Below are 20,201 nucleotides of genomic sequence, written 5' to 3'. Positions count from 1 at the left end.
AGTTGGCTAAAATGTTTTTGACAGAATTATCCATTACAGCCGTTAATTGTTGCATAGTAAGGAGTATTGGCGCGCTAGATGTACTAGGGGCCTCCTGAGTGGGCAAGACTCGTGTAGACGAAGGAGGGAATGATGCAGTACCATGCTTACTCCCCTCACTTGAGGAATCATCTTGGGCATCATTGTCATTATCACATAAATCACATTTATTTAAATGAACAGGAATTCTGGCTTCCCCACATTCAGAACACAGTCTATCTGGTAGTTCAGACATGTTAAACAGGCATAAACTTGATAATAAAGTACAAAAAACGTTTTAAAATAAAACCGTTACTGTCACTTTAAATTTTAAACTGAACACACTTTATTACTGCAATTGCGAAAAAACATGAAGGAATTGTACAAAATTCACCAAATTTTCACCACAGTGTCTTAAAGCCTTAAAAGTATTGCACACCAAATTTGGAAGCTTTAACCCTTAAAATAACGGAACCGGAGCCGTTTTAACACTTTAACCCCTTTACAGTCCCTGGTATCTGCTTTGCTGAGACCCAACCAAACCCAAAGGGGAATACGATACCAAATGACGCCTTCAGAAAGCCTTTTCTAAGTATCAGAGCTCCTCTCACATGCGACTGCATGCCATGCCTCTCAAAAACAAGTGCGCCACACCGGCGCGAAAATGAGGCTCTGCTTATGCTTTGGGAAAGCCCCAGAGAAATAAGGTGTCTAATACAGTGCCTGCCGATATTATAATATCAATATACCCAGATAAAATGATTCCTCAAGGCTAAATATGTTTTTAAAAATGAATCGATTTAGCCCAGAAAAGTCTACAATCTTAATAAGCCCTTATGAAGCCCTTATTTACCATCGTAATAAACATGGCTTACCGGATCCCATAGGGAAAAATGACAGCTTCCAGCATTACATCGTCTTGTTAGAATGTGTCATACCTCAAGCAGCAAGAGACTGCACACTGTTCCCCCAACTGAAGTTAATTGCTCTCAACAGTCCTGTGTGGAACAGCCATGGATTTTAGTTACGGTGCTAAAATCATTTTCCTCATACAAACAGAAATCTTCATCTCTTTTCTGTTTCTGAGTAAATAGTACATACCAGCACTATTTTAAAATAACAAACTCTTGATTGAATAATAAAAACTACAGTTAAACACTAAAAAACTCTAAGCCATCTCCGTGGAGATGTTGCCTGTACAACGGCAAAGAGAATGACTGGGGTAGGCGGAGCCTAGGAGGGATCATGTGACCAGCTTTGCTGGGCTCTTTGCCATTTCCTGTTGGGGAAGAGAATATCCCACAAGTAAGGATGACGCCGTGGACCGGACACACCTATGTTGGAGAAATACACTTAACTTTGGTAGATCCAGCATCAGGCAGCGATTTTCCAGAAGTAGCTTCTGATTCAGGGTCAATCTGAGACATCTTGCAATATGTAATAGAAAAAACAACATATAAAGCAAAATTGATCAAATTCCTTAAATGACAGTTTCAGGAATGGGAAAAAATGCCAATGAACAAGCTTCTAGCAACCAGAAGCAAATAAACAATGAGACTTAAATAATGTGGAGACAATAATGACGCTCATATTTTTTAGCGCCAAAAAAGACGCCCACATTATTTGGCGCCTAAATGCTTTTGGCGCCAAAAATGACGCCACATCCGGTGACGCCGGCATTTTTGGCGCAAAAACGTCAAAAAAATGACGCAACTTCCAGCAACAAGTATGAGGCCGGAAATGACAAAGAAATTTTTTGCGCCAAAAAAGTCTGCGCCAAGAATGACGCAATAAAATGAAGCATGTTCAGCCCCCGCGAGCCTAACAGCTGACAGGAAAAAAAGTCAAATTTTTAAGGTAAGAAAAATTGATTATTCATATGCATTATCCCAAATAATGAAACTGACTGTCTGAAATAAGGAATATCGAACATCCTGAATCAAGGCAAATAAATGTTTAAACACATATATTTAGAACTTTTATATAAAAAGTGCCCAACCATAGCTTAGAGTGTCACAAAAAATAAGACTTACTTACCCCAGGACACTCATCTACATGTAGTAGAAAGCCAAACCAGTACTGAAACGAGAATCAGTAGAGGTAATGGTATATATAAGAGTATATCGTCGATCTGAAAAACAGAATTTATGCTTACCTGATAAATTACTTTCTCCAACGGTGTGTCCGGTCCACGGCGTCATCCTTACTTGTGGGATATTCTCTTCCCCAACAGGAAAAGGCAAAGAGTCCGAGCAAAGCTGGCCATATAGTCCCTCCTAGGCTCCGCCCACCCCAGTCATTCGACCGACGGACAGGAGGAAATATATATAGGAGAAACCATATGGTACCGTGGTGACTGTAGTTAGAGAAAATAATTCATCAGACCCGATTAAAAAACCAGGGCGGGCCGTGGACCGGACACACCGTTGGAGAAAGTAATTTATCAGGTAAGCATAAATTCTGTTTTCTCCAACATTGGTGTGTCCGGTCCACGGCGTCATCCTTACTTGTGGGAACCAATACCAAAGCTTTAGGACACGGATGAAGGGAGGGAGCAAATCAGGTTACCTAAACGGAAGGCACCACAGCTTGCAAAACCTTTCTCCCAAAAATAGCCTCCGAAGAAGCAAAAGTATCAAATTTGTAAAATTTGGCAAAAGTGTGCAGTGAAGACCAAGTCGCTGCCTTACATATCTGGTCAACAGAAGCCTCGTTCTTGAAGGCCCATGTGGAAGCCACAGCCCTAGTGGAGTGAGCTGTGATTCTTTCAGGAGGCTGCCGTCCGGCAGTCTCATAAGCCAATCGGATAATGCTTTTAAGCCAAAAGGAAAGAGAGGTAGAAGTCGCTTTTTGACCTCTCCTTTTACCAGAATAAACAACAAACAAGGAAGATGTTTGTCTGAAATCTTTTGTAGCCTCTAAATAGAATTTTAGAGCACGGACTACGTCCAAATTGTGTAACAAACGTTCCTTCTTTGAAACTGGATTCGGACACAAAGAAGGCACAACTATCTCCTGGTTAATATTTTTGTTAGAAACAACTTTAGGAAGAAAACCAGGCTTAGTACGCAAAACCACCTTATCTGCATGGAACACCAGATAGGGCGGAGAACACTGCAGAGCAGATAACTCTGAAACTCTTCTAGCAGAAGAAATTGCAACTAAAAACAAAACTTTCCAAGATAGTAACTTAATATCTATGGAATGTAAAGGTTCAAACGGAACCCCTTGAAGAACTGAAAGAACTAGATTTAGACTCCAGGGAGGAGTCAAAGGTCTGTAAACAGGCTTGATCCGAACCAAAGCCTGAACAAATGCTTGAACATCTGGCACAGCTGCCAGTCTTTTGTGTAGTAAGACAGATAAAGCAGAGATCTGTCCCTTTAGAGAACTTGCAGATAATCCTTTCTCCAAACCTTCTTGTAGAAAGGAGAGAATCTTAGGAATTTTTATCTTATTCCATGGGAATCCTTTGGATTCACACCAACAGATATATTTTTTCCATATCTTATGGTAAATTTTTCTTGTTACAGGTTTTCTGGCCTGAACCAGAGTATCAATAACAGAATCTGAAAACCCACGCTTTGATAGAATCAAGCGTTCAATCTCCAAGCCGTCAGTTGGAGGGAGACCAGATTTGGATGTTCGAATGGACCCTGAACAAGAAGGTCCTGTCTCAAAGGTAGCTTCCATGGTGGAGCCGATGACATATTCACCAGGTCTGCATACCAAGTCCTGCGTGGCCACGCAGGAGCTATCAAGATCACCGAGGCCCTCTCCTGTTTGATCCTGGCTACCAGCCTGGGAATGAGAGGAAACGGTGGAAACACATAAGCTAGGTTGAAGGTCCAAGGTGCTACTAGTGCATCTACTAGAGTCGCCTTGGGATCCCTGGATCTGGACCCGTAGCAAGGGACCTTGAAGTTCTGACGAGACGCCATCAGATCCATGTCTGGAATGCCCCATAATTGAGTTATTTGGGCAAAGATTTCCGGATGGAGTTCCCACTCCCCCGGATGGAATGTCCGCTTCCCAATTTTCCACTCCTGGGATGTGGATCGCAGACAAGTGGCAGGAGTGATCCTCCGCCCATTGAATTATTTTGGTCACATCTTTCATCGCCAGGGAACTCCTTGTTCCCCCCTGATGATTGATATATGCAACGGTCGTCATGTTGTCTGATTGAAACCTTATGAATTTGGCCTTTGCTAGTTGAGGCCAAGCTCTGAGAGCATTGAATATCGCTCTCAGTTCCAGAATGTTTATCGGGAGAAGAGACTCTTCCCGAGACCATAGTCCCTGAGCTTTCAGGGATTCCCAGATCGCGCCCCAGCCCACAAGACTGGCGTCGGTCGTGACAATGACCCACTCTGGTCTGCGGAAGCTCATTCCCTGGGATAGATGGTCCAGGGTCAGCCACCAACGGAGTGAATCTCTGGTCTTTTGATCTACTTGAATCATTGGAGACAAGTCTGTATAATCCCCATTCCACTGTTTGAGCATGCACAGTTGTAATGGTCTTAGATGAATTCGTGCAAAAGGAACTATGTCCATTGTTGCAACCATCAATCCTACTACTTCCATGCACTGCGCTATGGAAGGACGAGGAACAGAATGAAGCACTTGACAAGAGCTTAGAAGTTTTGACTTTCTGACCTCTGTCAGAAAAATCCTCATTTCTAAGGAATCTATTATTGTTCCCAAGAAGGGAACTCTTGTTGACGGGGACAGAGAACTTTTTTCTTTGTTCACCTTCCATCCGTGAGATCTGAGAAAGGCTAGAACGATGTCCGTATGAGCCTTTGCTTTTGACAGGGATGACGCTTGTATTAGAATGTCGTCCAAGTAAGGTACTACTGCAATGCCCCTTGGTCTTAGAACCGCTAGAAGGGACCCTAGCACCTTTGTGAAAATCCTTGGAGCAGTGGCCAATCCGAATGGGAGGGCCACAAACTGGTAATGCTTGTCCAGAAAAGCGAACCTTAGGAACTGATGATGTTCCTTGTGGATAGGAATATGTAGGTACGCATCCTTTAGATCCACGGTAGTCATAAATTGACTTTCCTGGATGGTGGGTAGAATCGTTCGAATAGTTTCCATTTTGAACGATGGTACCCTGAGAAATTTCTTTAGGATCTTCAAATCCAAAATTGGTCTGAACGTTCCCTCTTTTGTGGGAACTACGAACAGATTGGAATAAAATCCCATTCCTTGTTCCTTTATTGGAACTGGGTGTATCACTCCCATCTTTAACAGGTCTTCTACACAATGTAAGAATGCCTGTCTCTTTATTTGGTTTGAGGATAAGTGAGACCTGTGGAACCTTCCCCTTGGGGTCCCTTGAACTCCAGGAGATAACCTTGAGAAACTATTTCTAGCACCCAAGGATCCTGAACATCTCTTGCCCAAGCCTGAGCAAAGAGAGAGAGTCTGCCCCCCACTAGATCCGGTCCCGGATCAGGGGCTACTCCTTCATGCTGTTTTGTTAGCAGTGGCAGGCTTCTTGGCCTGCTTACCCTTGTTCCAGCCTTGCATTGGTTTCCAGGCTGGTTTGGGTTGTGAGGCATTACCCTCTTGCTTAGAGGATGCAGAATTAGAGACTGGTCCGTTTCTGCGAAAGGGACGAAAATTAGGCTTATTTTTAGCCTTAAAAGACCTATCCTGTGGAAGGGCGTGGCCCTTTACCCCAGTGATGTCTGAAATAATCTCTTTCAATTCTGGTCCAAATAAAGTTTTACCTTTGAAAGGGATGTTAAGCAATTTTGTCTTGGATGACACATCCGCTGACCAAGACTTTAGCCAAAGCGCTCTGCGCGCCACGATAGCAAACCCTGAATTTTTCACCGCTAATCTAGCTAATTGCAAAGCGGCATCTAAAATAAAAGAGTTAGCCAATTTAAGTGCGTGAACTCTGTCCATAACCTCCTCATATGGAGTTTCTCTACTGAGCGACTTTTCTAGTTCCTCGAACCAGAACCACTCTGCCGTAGTGACAGGAACAATGCATGAAATTGGTTGTAGAAGGTAGCCTTGCTGTACAAAAATCTTTTTAAGCAAACCTTCCAATTTTTTATCCATAGGATGTTTGAAAGCACAACTATCTTCGATAGGAATAGTAGTGCGTTTGTTTAGAGTAGAAACTGCCCCCTCGACCTTGGGGACTGTCTGCCATAAGTCCTTTCTGGGGTCGACCATAGGAAATAATTTCTTAAATATAGGGGGGGGGGGAACAAAAGGTATGCCGGGCTTTTCCCACTCCTTATTCACTATGTCCGCCACCCGCTTGGGTATAGGAAAAGCGTCGGGGGGCACCGGAACCTCTAGGAACTTGTCCATCTTGCATAATTTCTCTGGAATGACCAAGTTGTCACAATCATCCAGAGTAGATAACACCTCCTTAAGCAGTGCGCGGAGATGTTCTAATTTAAATTTAAATGTCACAACATCAGGTTCAGCTTGATGAGAAATTTTTCCTGAATCTGAGATTTCTCCATCAGACAAAACCTCCCTCATGGCCCCATCAGATTGGTGTGAGGGTATGACAGAACAATTATCATCAGCGCCCTCTTGCTCTTCAGTGTTTAAGACAGAGCAATCGCGCTCTCTCTGATAAGTAGGCATTTTGGATAAAAGATTTGCTATGGAGTTATCCATTACAGCCGTTAATTGTTGCATGGTAATAAGTATTGGCGCACTAGATGTACTAGGGGCCTCCTGCATGGGCAAAACTGGTGTAGACACAGTAGGGGATGATGTAGTATCATGTTTACTCCCCTCATTTGAGGAATCATCTTGGGCAATATCATTATCTGTGGCAGTACTGTCCTTACTTTGTTTGGACGCTATGGCACAATTATCACATAAATTTAAATAGGGAGACACATTGGCTTTCATACATATAGAACATAGCTTATCTGAAGGTACAGACATGTTAAACAGGCTTAAACTTGTCAACAAGCACAAAAAACGTTTTAAAATAAAACCGTTACTGTCTCTTTAAATTTCAAACAGAAAACACTTTATTACTGAATATGTGAAAAAATATGAAGGAATCGTTCAAAAATTACCAAAATTTCACCACAGTGTCTTAAAGCATTAAAAGTATTGCACACCAAATTTCAGAGCTTTAACCCTTAAAATAACGGAACCAGAGCCGTTTTAAAATTTAACCCCTATACAGTCCCAGCTATAGTCTTTGCTGAGACCCAACCAAGCCCAGAGGGGAATACGATACCAAATGACGCCTTCTAGAAGCTTTTTTAGTGATTCTTAGATCCTCACACATGCATCTGCATGCCCTGCTTCCAAAAAAACAGAATTTATGTTTACCTGATAAATTACTTTCTCCAACGGTGTGTCCGGTCCACGGCGTCATCCTTACTTGTGGGATATTCTCTTCCCCCAACAGGAAATGGCAAAGAGCCCAGCAAAGCTGGTCACATGATCCCTCCTAGGCTCCGCCTACCCCAGTCATTCGACCGACGTTAAGGAGGAATATTTGCATAGGAGAAACCATATGGTACCGTGGTGACTGTAGTTAAAGAAAATAAATTATCAGACCTGATTAAAAAAACCAGGGCGGGCCGTGGACCGGACACACCGTTGGAGAAAGTAATTTATCAGGTAAACATAAATTCTGTTTTCTCCAACATAGGTGTGTCCGGTCCACGGCGTCATCCTTACTTGTGGGAACCAATACCAAAGCTTTAGGACACGGATGAAGGGAGGGAGCAAATCAGGTCACCTAAATGGAAGGCACCACGGCTTGCAAAACCTTTCTCCCAAAAATAGCCTCAGAAGAAGCAAAAGTATCAAACTTGTAAAATTTGGTAAAAGTGTGCAGTGAAGACCAAGTCGCTGCCCTACATATCTGATCAACAGAAGCCTCGTTCTTGAAGGCCCATGTGGAAGCCACAGCCCTAGTGGAATGAGCCGTGATTCTTTCGGGAGGCTGCCGTCCGGCAGTCTCGTAAGCCAATCTGATGATGCTTTTAATCCAAAAAGAGAGAGAGGTAGAAGTTGCTTTTTGACCTCTCCTTTTACCGGAATAAACAACAAACAAGGAAGATGTTTGTCTAAAATCCTTTGTAGCATCTAAATAGAATTTTAGAGCGCGAACAACATCCAAATTGTGCAACAAACGTTTCTTCTTTGAAACTGGTTTCGGACACAGAGAAGGTACGATAATCTCCTGGTTAATGTTTTTGTTAGAAACAACTTTTGGAAGAAAACCAGGTTTAGTACGTAAAACCACCTTATCTGCATGGAACACCAGATAAGGAGGAGAACACTGCAGAGCAGATAATTCTGAAACTCTTCTAGCAGAAGAAATTGCAACTAAAAACAAAACTTTCCAAGATAATAACTTAATATCAACGGAATGTAAGGGTTCAAACGGAACCCCCTGAAGAACTGAAAGAACTAAGTTGAGACTCCAAGGAGGAGTCAAAGGTTTGTAAACAGGCTTAATTCTAACCAGAGCCTGAACAAAGGCTTGAACATCTGGCACAGCTGCCAGCTTTTTGTGAAGTAACACAGACAAGGCAGAAATCTGTCCCTTCAGGGAACTAGCAGATAATCCTTTTTCCAATCCTTCTTGAAGGAAGGATAGAATCTTAGGAATCTTAACCTTGTCCCAAGGGAATCCTTTAGATTCACACCAACAGATATATTTTTTCCAAATTTTGTGGTAAATCTTTCTAGTTACAGGCTTTCTGGCCTGAACAAGAGTATCGATAACAGAATCTGAGAACCCTCGCTTCGATAAGATCAAGCGTTCAATCTCCAAGCAGTCAGCTGGAGTGAAACCAGATTCGGATGTTCGAACGGACCCTATTGATCCTGGCTACCAGCCTGGGGATGAGAGGAAACGGCGGGAACACATAAGCTAGTTTGAAGGTCCAAGGTGCTACTAGTGCATCCACTAGAGCCGCCTTGGGATCCCTGGATCTGGACCCGTAGCAAGGAACTTTGAAGTTCTGACGAGAGGCCATCAGATCCATGTCTGGAATGCCCCACAGCTGAGTGACTTGGGCAAAGATTTCCGGATGGAGTTCCCACTCCCCCGGATGCAATGTCCGACGACTCAGAAAATCCGCTTCCCAATTTTCCACTCCTGGGATGTGGATAGCAGACAGGTGGCAGGAGTGAGACTCCGCCCATAGAATGATTTTGGTCACTTCTTCCATCGCTAGGGAACTCCTTGTTCCCCCCTGATGGTTGATGTACGCAACAGTTGTCATGTTGTCTGATTGAAACCGTATGAACTTGGCCCTCGCTAGCTGAGGCCAAGCCTTGAGAGCATTGAATATCGCTCTCAGTTCCAGAATATTTATCGGTAGAAGAGATTCTTCCCGAGACCAAAGACCCTGAGCTTTCAGGGATCCCCAGACCGCGCCCCAGCCCATCAGACTGGCGTCGGTCGTGACGATGACCCACTCCGGTCTGCGGAATGTCATCCCTTGTGACAGGTTGTCCAGGGACAGCCACCAACGGAGTAAGTCTCTGGTCCTCTGATTTACTTGTATCTTCGGAGACAAGTCTGTATAGTCCCCATTCCACTGACTGAGCATGCACAGTTGTAATGGTCTTAGATGAATGCGCGCAAAAGGAACTATGTCCATTGCCGCTACCATCAAACCGATCACTTCCATGCACTGCGCTATGGAAGGAAGAGGAACGGAATGAAGTATCCGACAAGAGTCTAGAAGTTTTGTTTTTCTGGCCTCTGTCAGAAAAATCCTCATTTCTAAGGAGTCTATTATTGTTCCCAAGAAGGGAACCCTTGTTGACGGAGATAGAGAACTCTTTTCCACGTTCACTTTCCATCCGTGAGATCTGAGAAAGGCCAGGACAATGTCCGTGTGAGCCTTTGCTTGAGGAAGGGACGACGCTTGAATCAGAATGTCGTCCAAGTAAGGTACTACAGCAATGCCCCTTGGTCTTAGCACAGCTAGAAGGGACCCTAGTACCTTTGTGAAAATCCTTGGAGCAGTGGCTAATCCGAAAGGAAGCGCCACGAACTGGTAATGCTTGTCCAGGAATGCGAACCTTAGGAACCGATGATGTTCCTTGTGGATAGGAATATGTAGATACGCATCCTTTAAATCCACTGTGGTCATGAATTGACCTTCCTGGATGGAAGGAAGAATAGTTCGAATGGTTTCCATCTTGAACAATGGAACCTTGAGAAACTTGTTTAAGATCTTGAGATCTAAGATTGGTCTGAACGTTCCCTCTTTTTTGGGAACTATGAACAGATTGGAGTAGAACCCCATCCCTTGTTCTCTTAATGGAACAGGATGAATCACTCCCATTTTTAACAGGTCTTCTACACAATGTAAGAATGCCTGTCTTTTTATGTGGTCTGAAGACAACTGAGACCTGTGGAACCTCCCCCTTGGGGGAAGCCCCTTGAATTCCAGAAGATAACCTTGGGAGACTATTTCTAGCGCCCAAGGATCCAGAACATCTCTTGCCCAAGCCTGAGCGAAGAGAGAGAGTCTGCCCCCCACCAGATCCGGTCCCGGATCGGGGGCCAACATTTCATGCTGTCTTGGTAGCAGTGGCAGGTTTCTTGGCCTGCTTTCCCTTGTTCCAGCCTTGCATTGGTCTCCAAGCTGGCTTGGCTTGAGAAGTATTACCCTCTTGCTTAGAGGACGTAGCACTTTGGGCTGGTCCATTTCTACGAAAGGGACGAAAATTAGGTTTATTTTTTGCCTTGAAAGGCCGATCCTGAGGAAGGGCGTGGCCCTTACCCCCAGTGATATCAGAGATAATCTCTTTCAAGTCAGGGCCAAACAGCGTTTTCCCCTTGAAAGGAATGTTAAGTAGCTTGTTCTTGGAAGACGCATCAGCTGACCAAGATTTCAACCAAAGCGCTCTGCGCGCCACAATAGCAAACCCAGAATTCTTAGCCGCTAACCTAGCCAATTGCAAAGTGGCGTCTAGGGTGAAAGAATTAGCCAATTTGAGAGCATTGATTCTGTCCATAATCTCCTCATAAGGAGGAGAATCACTATCGACCGCCTTTATCAGCTCATCGAACCAGAAACATGCGGCTGTAGCTACAGGGACAATGCATGAAATTGGTTGTAGAAGGTAACCCTGCTGAACAAACATCTTTTTAAGTAAACCTTCTAATTTTTTATCCATAGGATCTTTGAAAGCACAACTATCCTCTATGGGTATAGTGGTGCGTTTGTTTAAAGTGGAAACCGCTCCCTCGACCTTGGGGACTGTCTGCCATAAGTCCTTTCTGGGGTCGACCATAGGAAACAATTTTTTAAATATGGGGGGAGGGACGAAAGGAATACCGGGCCTTTCCCATTCTTTATTAACAATGTCCGCCACCCGCTTGGGTATAGGAAAAGCTTCTGGGAGCCCCGGGACCTCTAGGAACTTGTCCATTTTACATAGTTTCTCTGGGATGACCAACTTGTCACAATCATCCAGAGTGGATAATACCTCCTTAAGCAGAATGCGGAGATGTTCCAACTTAAATTTAAACGTAATCACATCAGGTTCAGCTTGTTGAGAAATGTTCCCTGAATCAGTAATTTCTCCCTCAGACAAAACCTCCCTGGCCCCATCAGACTGGGTTAGGGGCCCTTCAGAACCATTATTATCAGCGTCGTCATGCTCTTCAGTATCTAAAACAGAGCAGTTGCGCTTACGCTGATAAGTGTTCATTTTGGCTAAAATGTTTTTGACAGAATTATCCATTACAGCCGTTAATTGTTGCATAGTAAGGAGTATTGGCGCGCTAGATGTACTAGGGGCCTCCTGAGTGGGCAAGACTCGTGTAGACGAAGGAGGGAATGATGCAGTACCATGCTTACTCCCCTCACTTGAGGAATCATCTTGGGCATCATTGTCATTGTCACATAAATCACATTTATTTAAATGAATGGGAATTCTGGCTTCCCCACATTCAGAACACAGTCTATCTGGTAGTTCAGACATGTTAAACAGGCATAAACTTGATAACAAAGTACAAAAAACGTTTTAAAATAAAACCGTTACTGTCACTTTAAATTTTAAACTGAACACACTTTATTACTGCAATTGCGAAAAAACATGAAGGAATTGTTCAAAATTCACCAAATTTTCACCACAGTGTCTTAAAGCCTTAAAAGTATTGCACACCAAATTTGGAAGCTTTAACCCTTAAAATAACGGAACCGGCGCCGTTTTTAACTTTAACCCCTTTACAGTCCCTGGTATCTGCTTTGCTGAGACCCAACCAAGCCCAAAGGGGAATACGATACCAAATGACGCCTTCAGAAAGTCTTTTCTAAGTATTAGAGCTCCTCTCACATGCGACTGCATGTCATGCCTCTCAAAAACAAGTGCGCAACACCGGCGCGAAAATGAGGCTCTGCCTATGATTTGGGAAAGCCCCTAAAGAATAAGGTGTCTAAAACAGTGCCTGCCGATATTATTATATCAAAATACCCAGAATAAATGATTCCTCAAGGCTAAATATGTGTTAATAATGAATCGATTTAGCCCAGAAAAAGTCTACAGTCTTAATAAGCCCTTGTGAAGCCCTTATTTACGATCTTAATAAACATGGCTTAAAGGATCCCATAGGGAAAATGACAGCTTCCAGCATTACATCGTCTTGTTAGAATGTGTCATACCTCAAGCAGCAAGAGACTGCTCACTGTTCCCCCAACTGAAGTTAATTGCTCTCAACAGTCCTGTGTGGAACAGCCATGGATTTTAGTGACGGTTGCTAAAATCATTTTCCTCATACAAACAGAAATCTTCATCTCTTTTCTGTTTCTGAGTAAATAGTACATACCAGCACTATTTCAAAATAACAAACTCTTGATTGAATAATAAAAACTACAGTTAAACACTAAAAAACTCTAAGCCATCTCCGTGGAGATGTTGCCTGTACAACGGCAAAGAGAATGACTGGGGTAGGCGGAGCCTAGGAGGGATCATGTGACCAGCTTTGCTGGGCTCTTTGCCATTTCCTGTTGGGGAAGAGAATATCCCACAAGTAAGGATGACGCCGTGGACCGGACACACCTATGTTGGAGAAACAACTGCGCAGTAATGGCGCGAAAATGAGGCTCAGTCTATAACTAGAAAGGCCCCCTGACTGAGAAAGGTGTCTAACACAGTGCCTGCCGTTTTATAAACGTTCCCCAAGATTATAAATGCCAATTGTTAGCCTAAATCTGAATAATATGCCCAAATAAAGCAATCGATTTAGCCCATAAAAATGTCTACCAGTTTTTTAGCCCATATTAAGCCCTTTATTCTGTTTGTTTGACTAAGAAAATGGCTTACCGGTCCCCATGAGGGGAAATGACAGCCTTCCAGTATTACACAGTCTGCTAACTGTTTCCCCCAACTGAAGTTACTTCATCTCAACAGTCCTATGTGGAAACAGCAATCGATTTTAGTTACTGTCTGCTAAAATCATCTTCCTCTTACAAACAGAAATCTTCATCCTTTTCTGTTTCAGAGTAAATAGTACATACCAGCACTATTTTAAAATAACAAACACTTGATAGAAGAATAAAAACTACATTTAAACACCAAAAAACTCTTAACCATCTCCGTGGAGATGTTGCCTGTGCAACGGCAAAGAGAATGACTGGGGTGGGCGGAGCCTAGGAGGGACTATATGGCCAGCTTTGCTGGGACTCTTTGCCATTTCCTGTTGGGGAAGAGAATATCCCACAAGTAAGGATGACGCCGTGGACCGGACACACCAATGTTGGAGAAAGGGAGGTAAGAGATGAATCTCTACGACCGATAACAGAGAACCTATGAAATAGACCCCGTAGAAAGAGATCATTGAATTCAAATAGGCAATACTCTCTTCACATCCCTCTGACATTCACTGCACACTGAGAGGAAAACTGGGCTCCAGCCTACTGCGAAGCGCATATCAACGAAGAATCTAGCACAAAATTAATTCAACACCTCCACGGGAGGCAAAGTTTGTAAAACTGATTTGTGGGTGTGGTGAGGGGTGTATTTATAGGCATTTTGAGGTTTGGGAAACTTTGCCCCTCCTGGTAGGAATGTATATCCCATACGTCACTAGCTCATGGACTCTTGCTAATTACATGAAAGAAATGGTATTGCATTAACACCTGTAATTGTTTTTCAATAGCTAAACTCCATACAGCTTTATTTGTAGTAGTCAACGCAAACTTGTAAGTGAAGTAAACATAACTAGGCACTGTCATTAGCAAAGCTAGTCTTTAATATTATCCTCTGTGCTGAAGACCATAAGATTAGAACATGTTTCTTTAATCCCTTTGCAGTTTAAACTGTAGTTTGTATTATCTCCACTAAATGTGGTGTTGGTCCATCTGTGTTTAAGTACATAAAATGGTAGGTATAAAGATAATATGCCTATTAAACATTAATTTAAGGATATATATTAATGATAATGAAATATATTAATGATAGTACACAGACTCCAAGTGGTTTCTTCTTCAAACGTATCCCTCTGTTTAATTTAATACTTTACACTTTGAAGAGTGCATATTTAGCAAATGGTCTTACAATATATATTTTTTTTAATTAAATTTGATCCAGTGGTTCAGAATTTTCATTTTTGTTTCATATATATATATATATCAGGTAAAAAGAGTTTATATTCTGCGCCTTTCTTCTGCGGAGTATAAAGTTGTGGGGCAAAAAACAGCCCCTATAACTAAGCACTTACTTCAGGCAACCTCAATCCGTATGAGGTAAGTAATCACCAAAGTATAGATGTTGTTCCAGGATCAATGTAGGTTGTCATCCGTAAGCTGATTCACTGATGTAAAAGAAACAATATATCCAATGTGCTGTGAAAAACCGGGTTGAGTGCAGAATCTTCGCCACCCAGTCAGATGTCTCCAATGATATGTGAAAAGGAAACAGACAAAAGTGCCCAACAATAGTGAAGTACGCCTTTATTAATTAAAACATATACACATATATAAGCCTCAGATGTCAGCCCACTCACACTAGGCGACCTCAATCAATATGAGGTAAGTTAAAAACCAATAATAGGAGAACATCAAGTGGCGAATCAAATAATGCACCAGCCCAGCGAATAAATAAAAATCACTCAGTTGGTACCGTACTGCGTCCCTGACGCGTTTCGAAGTTGCCTTCTTCCTCAGAGGGATAGAAGTACGGAGATACTTACACATTTAGATCAAGAGTGATTTAAAAACCCGCGGCGTGTGACCACGGACGAAATTTCCGTCCACTGATTGGTTACACTAGCTCGCGGTTCATTGGATTAAACATCCTGATGCGTGATTGGTCTAAACAGGGTCATGTGACCATGTCATGAGACCCGATCGTCTGTACTATTCACACATTTAAGGTGGACCAATACCGCATCATACGAAACATCTTGATCTAAATGTGTAAGTATCTCCGTACTTCTATCCCTCTGAGGAAGAAGGCAACTTCGAAACGCGTCAGGGACGCAGTACGGTACCAACTGAGTGATTTTTATTTATTCGCTGGGCTGGTGCATTATTTGATTCGCCACTTGATGTTCTCCTATTATTGGTTTTTAACTTACCTCATATTGATTGAGGTCGCCTAGTGTGAGTGGGCTGACATCTGAGGCTTATATATGTGTATATGTTTTAATTAATAAAGGCGTACTTCACTATTGTTGGGCACTTTTGTCTGTTTCCTTTTCACATATCATTGGAGACATCTGACTGGGTGGCGAAGATTCTGCACTCAACCCGGTTTTTCACAGCACATTGGATATATTGTTTCTTTTACATCAGTGAATCAGCTTACGGATGACAACCTACATTGATCCTGGAACAACATCTATACTTTGGTGATTACTTACCTCATACGGATTGAGGTTGCCTGAAGTAAGTGCTTAGTTATAGGGGCTGTTTTTTGCCCCACAACTTTATACTCCGCAGAAGAAAGGCGCAGAATATAAACTCTTTTTACCTGATTTTCTTTCTAGCCGTGGAGACAAGCTGGGAGTCTCCACAAATCCTTTTTCAGCAGCCTTTCTGAACATCTAAATAAATCTGTGGACTTGTGCTACTACGCATATATATTTGTATTTATTTCCGTTATATTATACGGGATTTATTTATGTATTTATACATACATTTATATTTATACGTCACTTAATAGAACTAATACAGCGCGGGTATCACATCTTTTTCTCATATATATATATATATATATATATATATATATATATATATATATATATATATATATATATATATATATATATATATATATATAAACTGGTTTCAGACATATCGTCCATATTATTCCCTAATATGCCAAGAATCTTACCTAATTATTGCAAAATTTATTTTCCTCAAGACCGATTTAAAATGAATATTACAGCAATTAGATTCTAATTTATGTCATTATAATGCTAAATGAAATAGATAATCACATAAAACTATAGCAATTTGAGCAACATTGATTAAAAATAAAAAATGTAAAAAAAAATACTCACGCTGTGTAATTTCCATCTCGGGCAAATGGATAAATCGTTCATTGCACACATTGCCTTCACAGCAACAAAAAAATACATCTGGGTTTTCTTTTTTCTCTATGCATTCACTTCTACGAAAAAAGCAGAGAAGCTCATACTTTAGAATTAACCAATAAATTAATTAATAAAAGCACTACTATTAACTATCAGCAGTCAAGATAACTTATTAAAATGTAATATAACATTTGGAAAAAAAAACCTGTGCATCTAATTAAAAACCTAAGACTAGTAATTTGAGACGAGAGCAGTAGGAAATAGATTAACAATTTAAATTGATCAATTCCAGTAATAGTAAAATCTTTTGATAGCAAAACATAGTATCATATACAAGAAGTGTGCCTGTCTTTTTGTCATGCAGCTGTTCAAAAGTGTTGATTATGTTTAGTTACACAATTGTATGGCAATATCTAAACCTAAACTATAATAATAAAATTGAAGTTTTTGGGAAGGAGTTGGAAGTAAATTGTAGAGCATGAGAAAAAGTAAATCTCATGGCTGACCTAGATGGCTACAGAAAACAGTTCCATAAGAGAAAATGCTGTTCAAATGGTAATCTGTTAAAACCTCCAACATTTCGGTTCAAGAAATAAGTGAGTATTATGTATATTTTAAAGGTCTTCCAAACTACAGCTACATCCCTTTAAAAAGGCATCAACCAAGGATGATTATAAAAAAAAAAGAAAAAAAAAAAAAAGGTCCCAAAAATGAATTTAGCAGGTAAGCATATATTTTGTTTTCTTTCATTAGATGGTAAGAGTCAGCAAGTCGTCACGTGTGGGAATCTATACCCAGGAAAGGAAGTCCACAAAATCACCAAGAGGGGGACAAAACAGAGATGGCAGGTAAAATACTGATCAGACACTGTGGCCTACCGAACTTTCCTGCCAAAATAACCCCCAAAAAACTCAGAAGAGGTACACACACACATCAGTGATACAACTTCAAAAAAGTGTGCAAAGATGACAAAGTAGTGACCTTGCAAAGCAATAGAGGCCTCATTACTAAAAAGCCCAACTGGCCAACTGTCCTAGTAGAACGAGCAATAATGCGCTCACGGAGAGCTCTCCCCACAACCTGATATGCAATACGAATTTAAGGCTTTAAGCCAGGCAGCCAAAGTAACAGTCGTAGCTTTCTGACCCTTGCAAGGCCCAGAAAAATGAACAAAAAGAAAAAAGTCCACATAATATTGGGCTCTCATGACATCAACATGACGCCCCTTAGGAGCTAGGCAAAAAGAAGGAACCACAATTTCCTGATTAATAGTATGTGTAGATACTACCTAAGGAAGAAAGCAATAACTAGTGAGACGAACAGCCTTATCCGGATTGGGGGGGGGGGGGGGGGGAATAAATAATAATAAAAAAAAAAAGTTTTGCATGACAAAGCTGAAAACTCAGAAGAAGAAAAAAATCAACCTTGCAGGATAAAAGCTGAAGGTCTAATAAAAAGAGGATGAAGGGCATGGAGAGTCCACGATTCATTGCAATTACTAGTGGGAACCAATACCCAAGCTAGAGGACACAGAATGAGAGGGAGGGAGAATAAGACAGCCTGACCTAAACAGAAGGTACCACCGCTATAAGAACTGCTCTCCCAAAAAGAAGCCTAAGGAGAGGCAAAAATATAAAATTTGTAGAATTTGGAAAAAGTATGCAAAGAGGACCAAATGACCGCCTTGCAGATTTGCTCCACAGATGCTTCATTTTGAAAGCCCAGGAAGAAGAAAACAGCCCTAGTGGAATTAGCTGTAGTTCTCCCAGGAGGCTGTAGTCCAGCCGACTCATATGCTGATCGGATAACACTGCTCAAAAAAAAATAACAGGGCAGAAGACTGCCAAAAATCTTTAGTTGCTTGTAGATAAAATCTTTGGGCACGTACAGCATCCAGATTGTCTAATAGACTATCCTACTGAGAAGGATTCTGACAAAAAGGAAGGAACAACAATTTCTTGATTGATGTTGCGATCCGATACCACTTTAGGAAGAAAACTCAAAAGTAGAACGCAGGATCGCCTTATCCTCATAAAAATAAAAGATAAGTGTATCATACTGAAACACTGAAAACTCTTCAAGCAGACGAAATAGCAAGAAGAAACCAAACTCTCTCAGATAACAATGTACTATCAACTGCATGCATATGCTCAAACGGAGCCTGCTGCAGAACTTTAAGAACAAGATTAACGCTCTAAGGAGGAGCAACAAGAAAAAAACACAGGCCTGGTTTTGACAAAGGCCTGCACAAAAGATTGAACATCTGGCAGATATGCCAGATCTTTGAGCAAAAGCATAGACAGAGCAGAAATCTGACCCCTCCAAGTACTGACTGCAAAAGCTTTCTCCAGGCCATCCAGAAGACAAAATTTGAGGTACCCTCACACTGCTCCAAGAGAAAACCCCTCAATTTTCACCAATAAAAGGTATTTAGCCATACCGTATGGTAAATCTCAAGAATACAAGTCTGAAGCATGGTATAGCAGCAGAGAAACCAGATGTGAGTGGAGGAAGAGACCCGGATTTCAAGGTTCTTCCTCAAAAACAACCTACAAGGATGAAGACAGACATCCTCACCAGATTTAAATCTAAATCTCTGTGTGGATTTAATTTCATGACCTCCTGCTCGCAAAGCAGGGAAGATAACCACCAAGCTACAGTGGACTATTCCACGAATCAGGTCCTACGAGGGCAGGCAGGTGCAATTAGAAACACCGACGCCATCTCCTGCTTGATACAAGCAATAACTCAAGGAAGGAGAGCAAACGAAGAGGATAGATGTCACACTGAAGTTCCAAGTCACCGCCAGAGCGTCGATCAGAGCGGTCTGTGGATCTCTCGATCCAGAACCGTACCTAAGAAGGTTGGCGATCACAAGAGAAGCAAATGAGGTTCACAAGGACACACTTAGTACTTCAAGTCTGCTGTTAGCTAGACTCGCCTTTACGCCATAGCATTGCTGTACACACAGCTTTTAAGCCTAGTTAAGGATAGTACAGAAATCCAAACCCTCCCAGGGTGCGACGCCATCAGATGCAAATCCAGAACCCCCCACCTGAGGGATATCATTGAAAATACCTCAGGGTGGAGAGCCCACGCCCCGGAATGAAAGGTCTGCCTACTCAGACGATCCGATTCCCAGTAGACCATCCCTGGAATGTGGAAGGCAGAGAGGAGACAAACGTGAGACTTCGTTCACTGAAATGTGAGACACCTCCTTCATAGCCAACGAAATCCGAGATCCTCTCTGGTGGAAGACGTATGCCACCGATGAGAAGTTGTCCAATAGGAATCTAATAAACCGGACCCAACCTAAATAAGGCCAGGCTTTTAAGAGCTATCAACTATGAGGTTTATGGGAAAGAAGAATCCTCTTGAACCCAAAAACCCTGAGGCGTTAAAGGACTCCAAATTGCTCCCTAGCCCGATAGGCTGGCATCTGTGGTAACAATCACCCCTGAAGTTCTCAGGAAGCATGAAATTGAGACAGGTGGTCCTGCGAAAACCACCAAGATAGAGAATCTCTTGATAGGGAGTTCCATGGACTGAGCATGCCTACCTGAAGAAATCTCAAAAAGAAACAAACCAAAGTGAATAATGTTCCTGGAAGCATCCATTAGACCAATTAGCTCCATATACTGAGCCCCTGATGGACGGGATAGAA

At 42.0% G+C, this 20,201-nt stretch overlaps 1 protein-coding gene across 2 annotated transcripts in view; it reads right to left on the bottom strand.

The window, feature by feature from the left end:
* Positions 1-20,201, bottom strand: part of ACVR2A (activin A receptor type 2A) — a 398,918-nt gene that overhangs the window by 243,725 nt on the left and 134,992 nt on the right. For both annotated transcript variants that reach the window (XM_053698276.1, XM_053698277.1), the window contains exon 3: positions 16,505-16,614. In XM_053698276.1, the coding sequence (XP_053554251.1) occupies positions 16,505-16,614 (110 nt within the window). The remainder of the gene's footprint in view (positions 1-16,504; positions 16,615-20,201) is intronic.

Source organism: Bombina bombina, chromosome 1 (assembly GCF_027579735.1).
Source record: "Bombina bombina isolate aBomBom1 chromosome 1, aBomBom1.pri, whole genome shotgun sequence".
Taxonomy (NCBI): domain Eukaryota; kingdom Metazoa; phylum Chordata; class Amphibia; order Anura; family Bombinatoridae; genus Bombina; species Bombina bombina.
The sequence above is the reverse complement of the archived record's forward strand: the minus strand, read 5'-3'. Positions and strand labels throughout refer to the sequence as shown.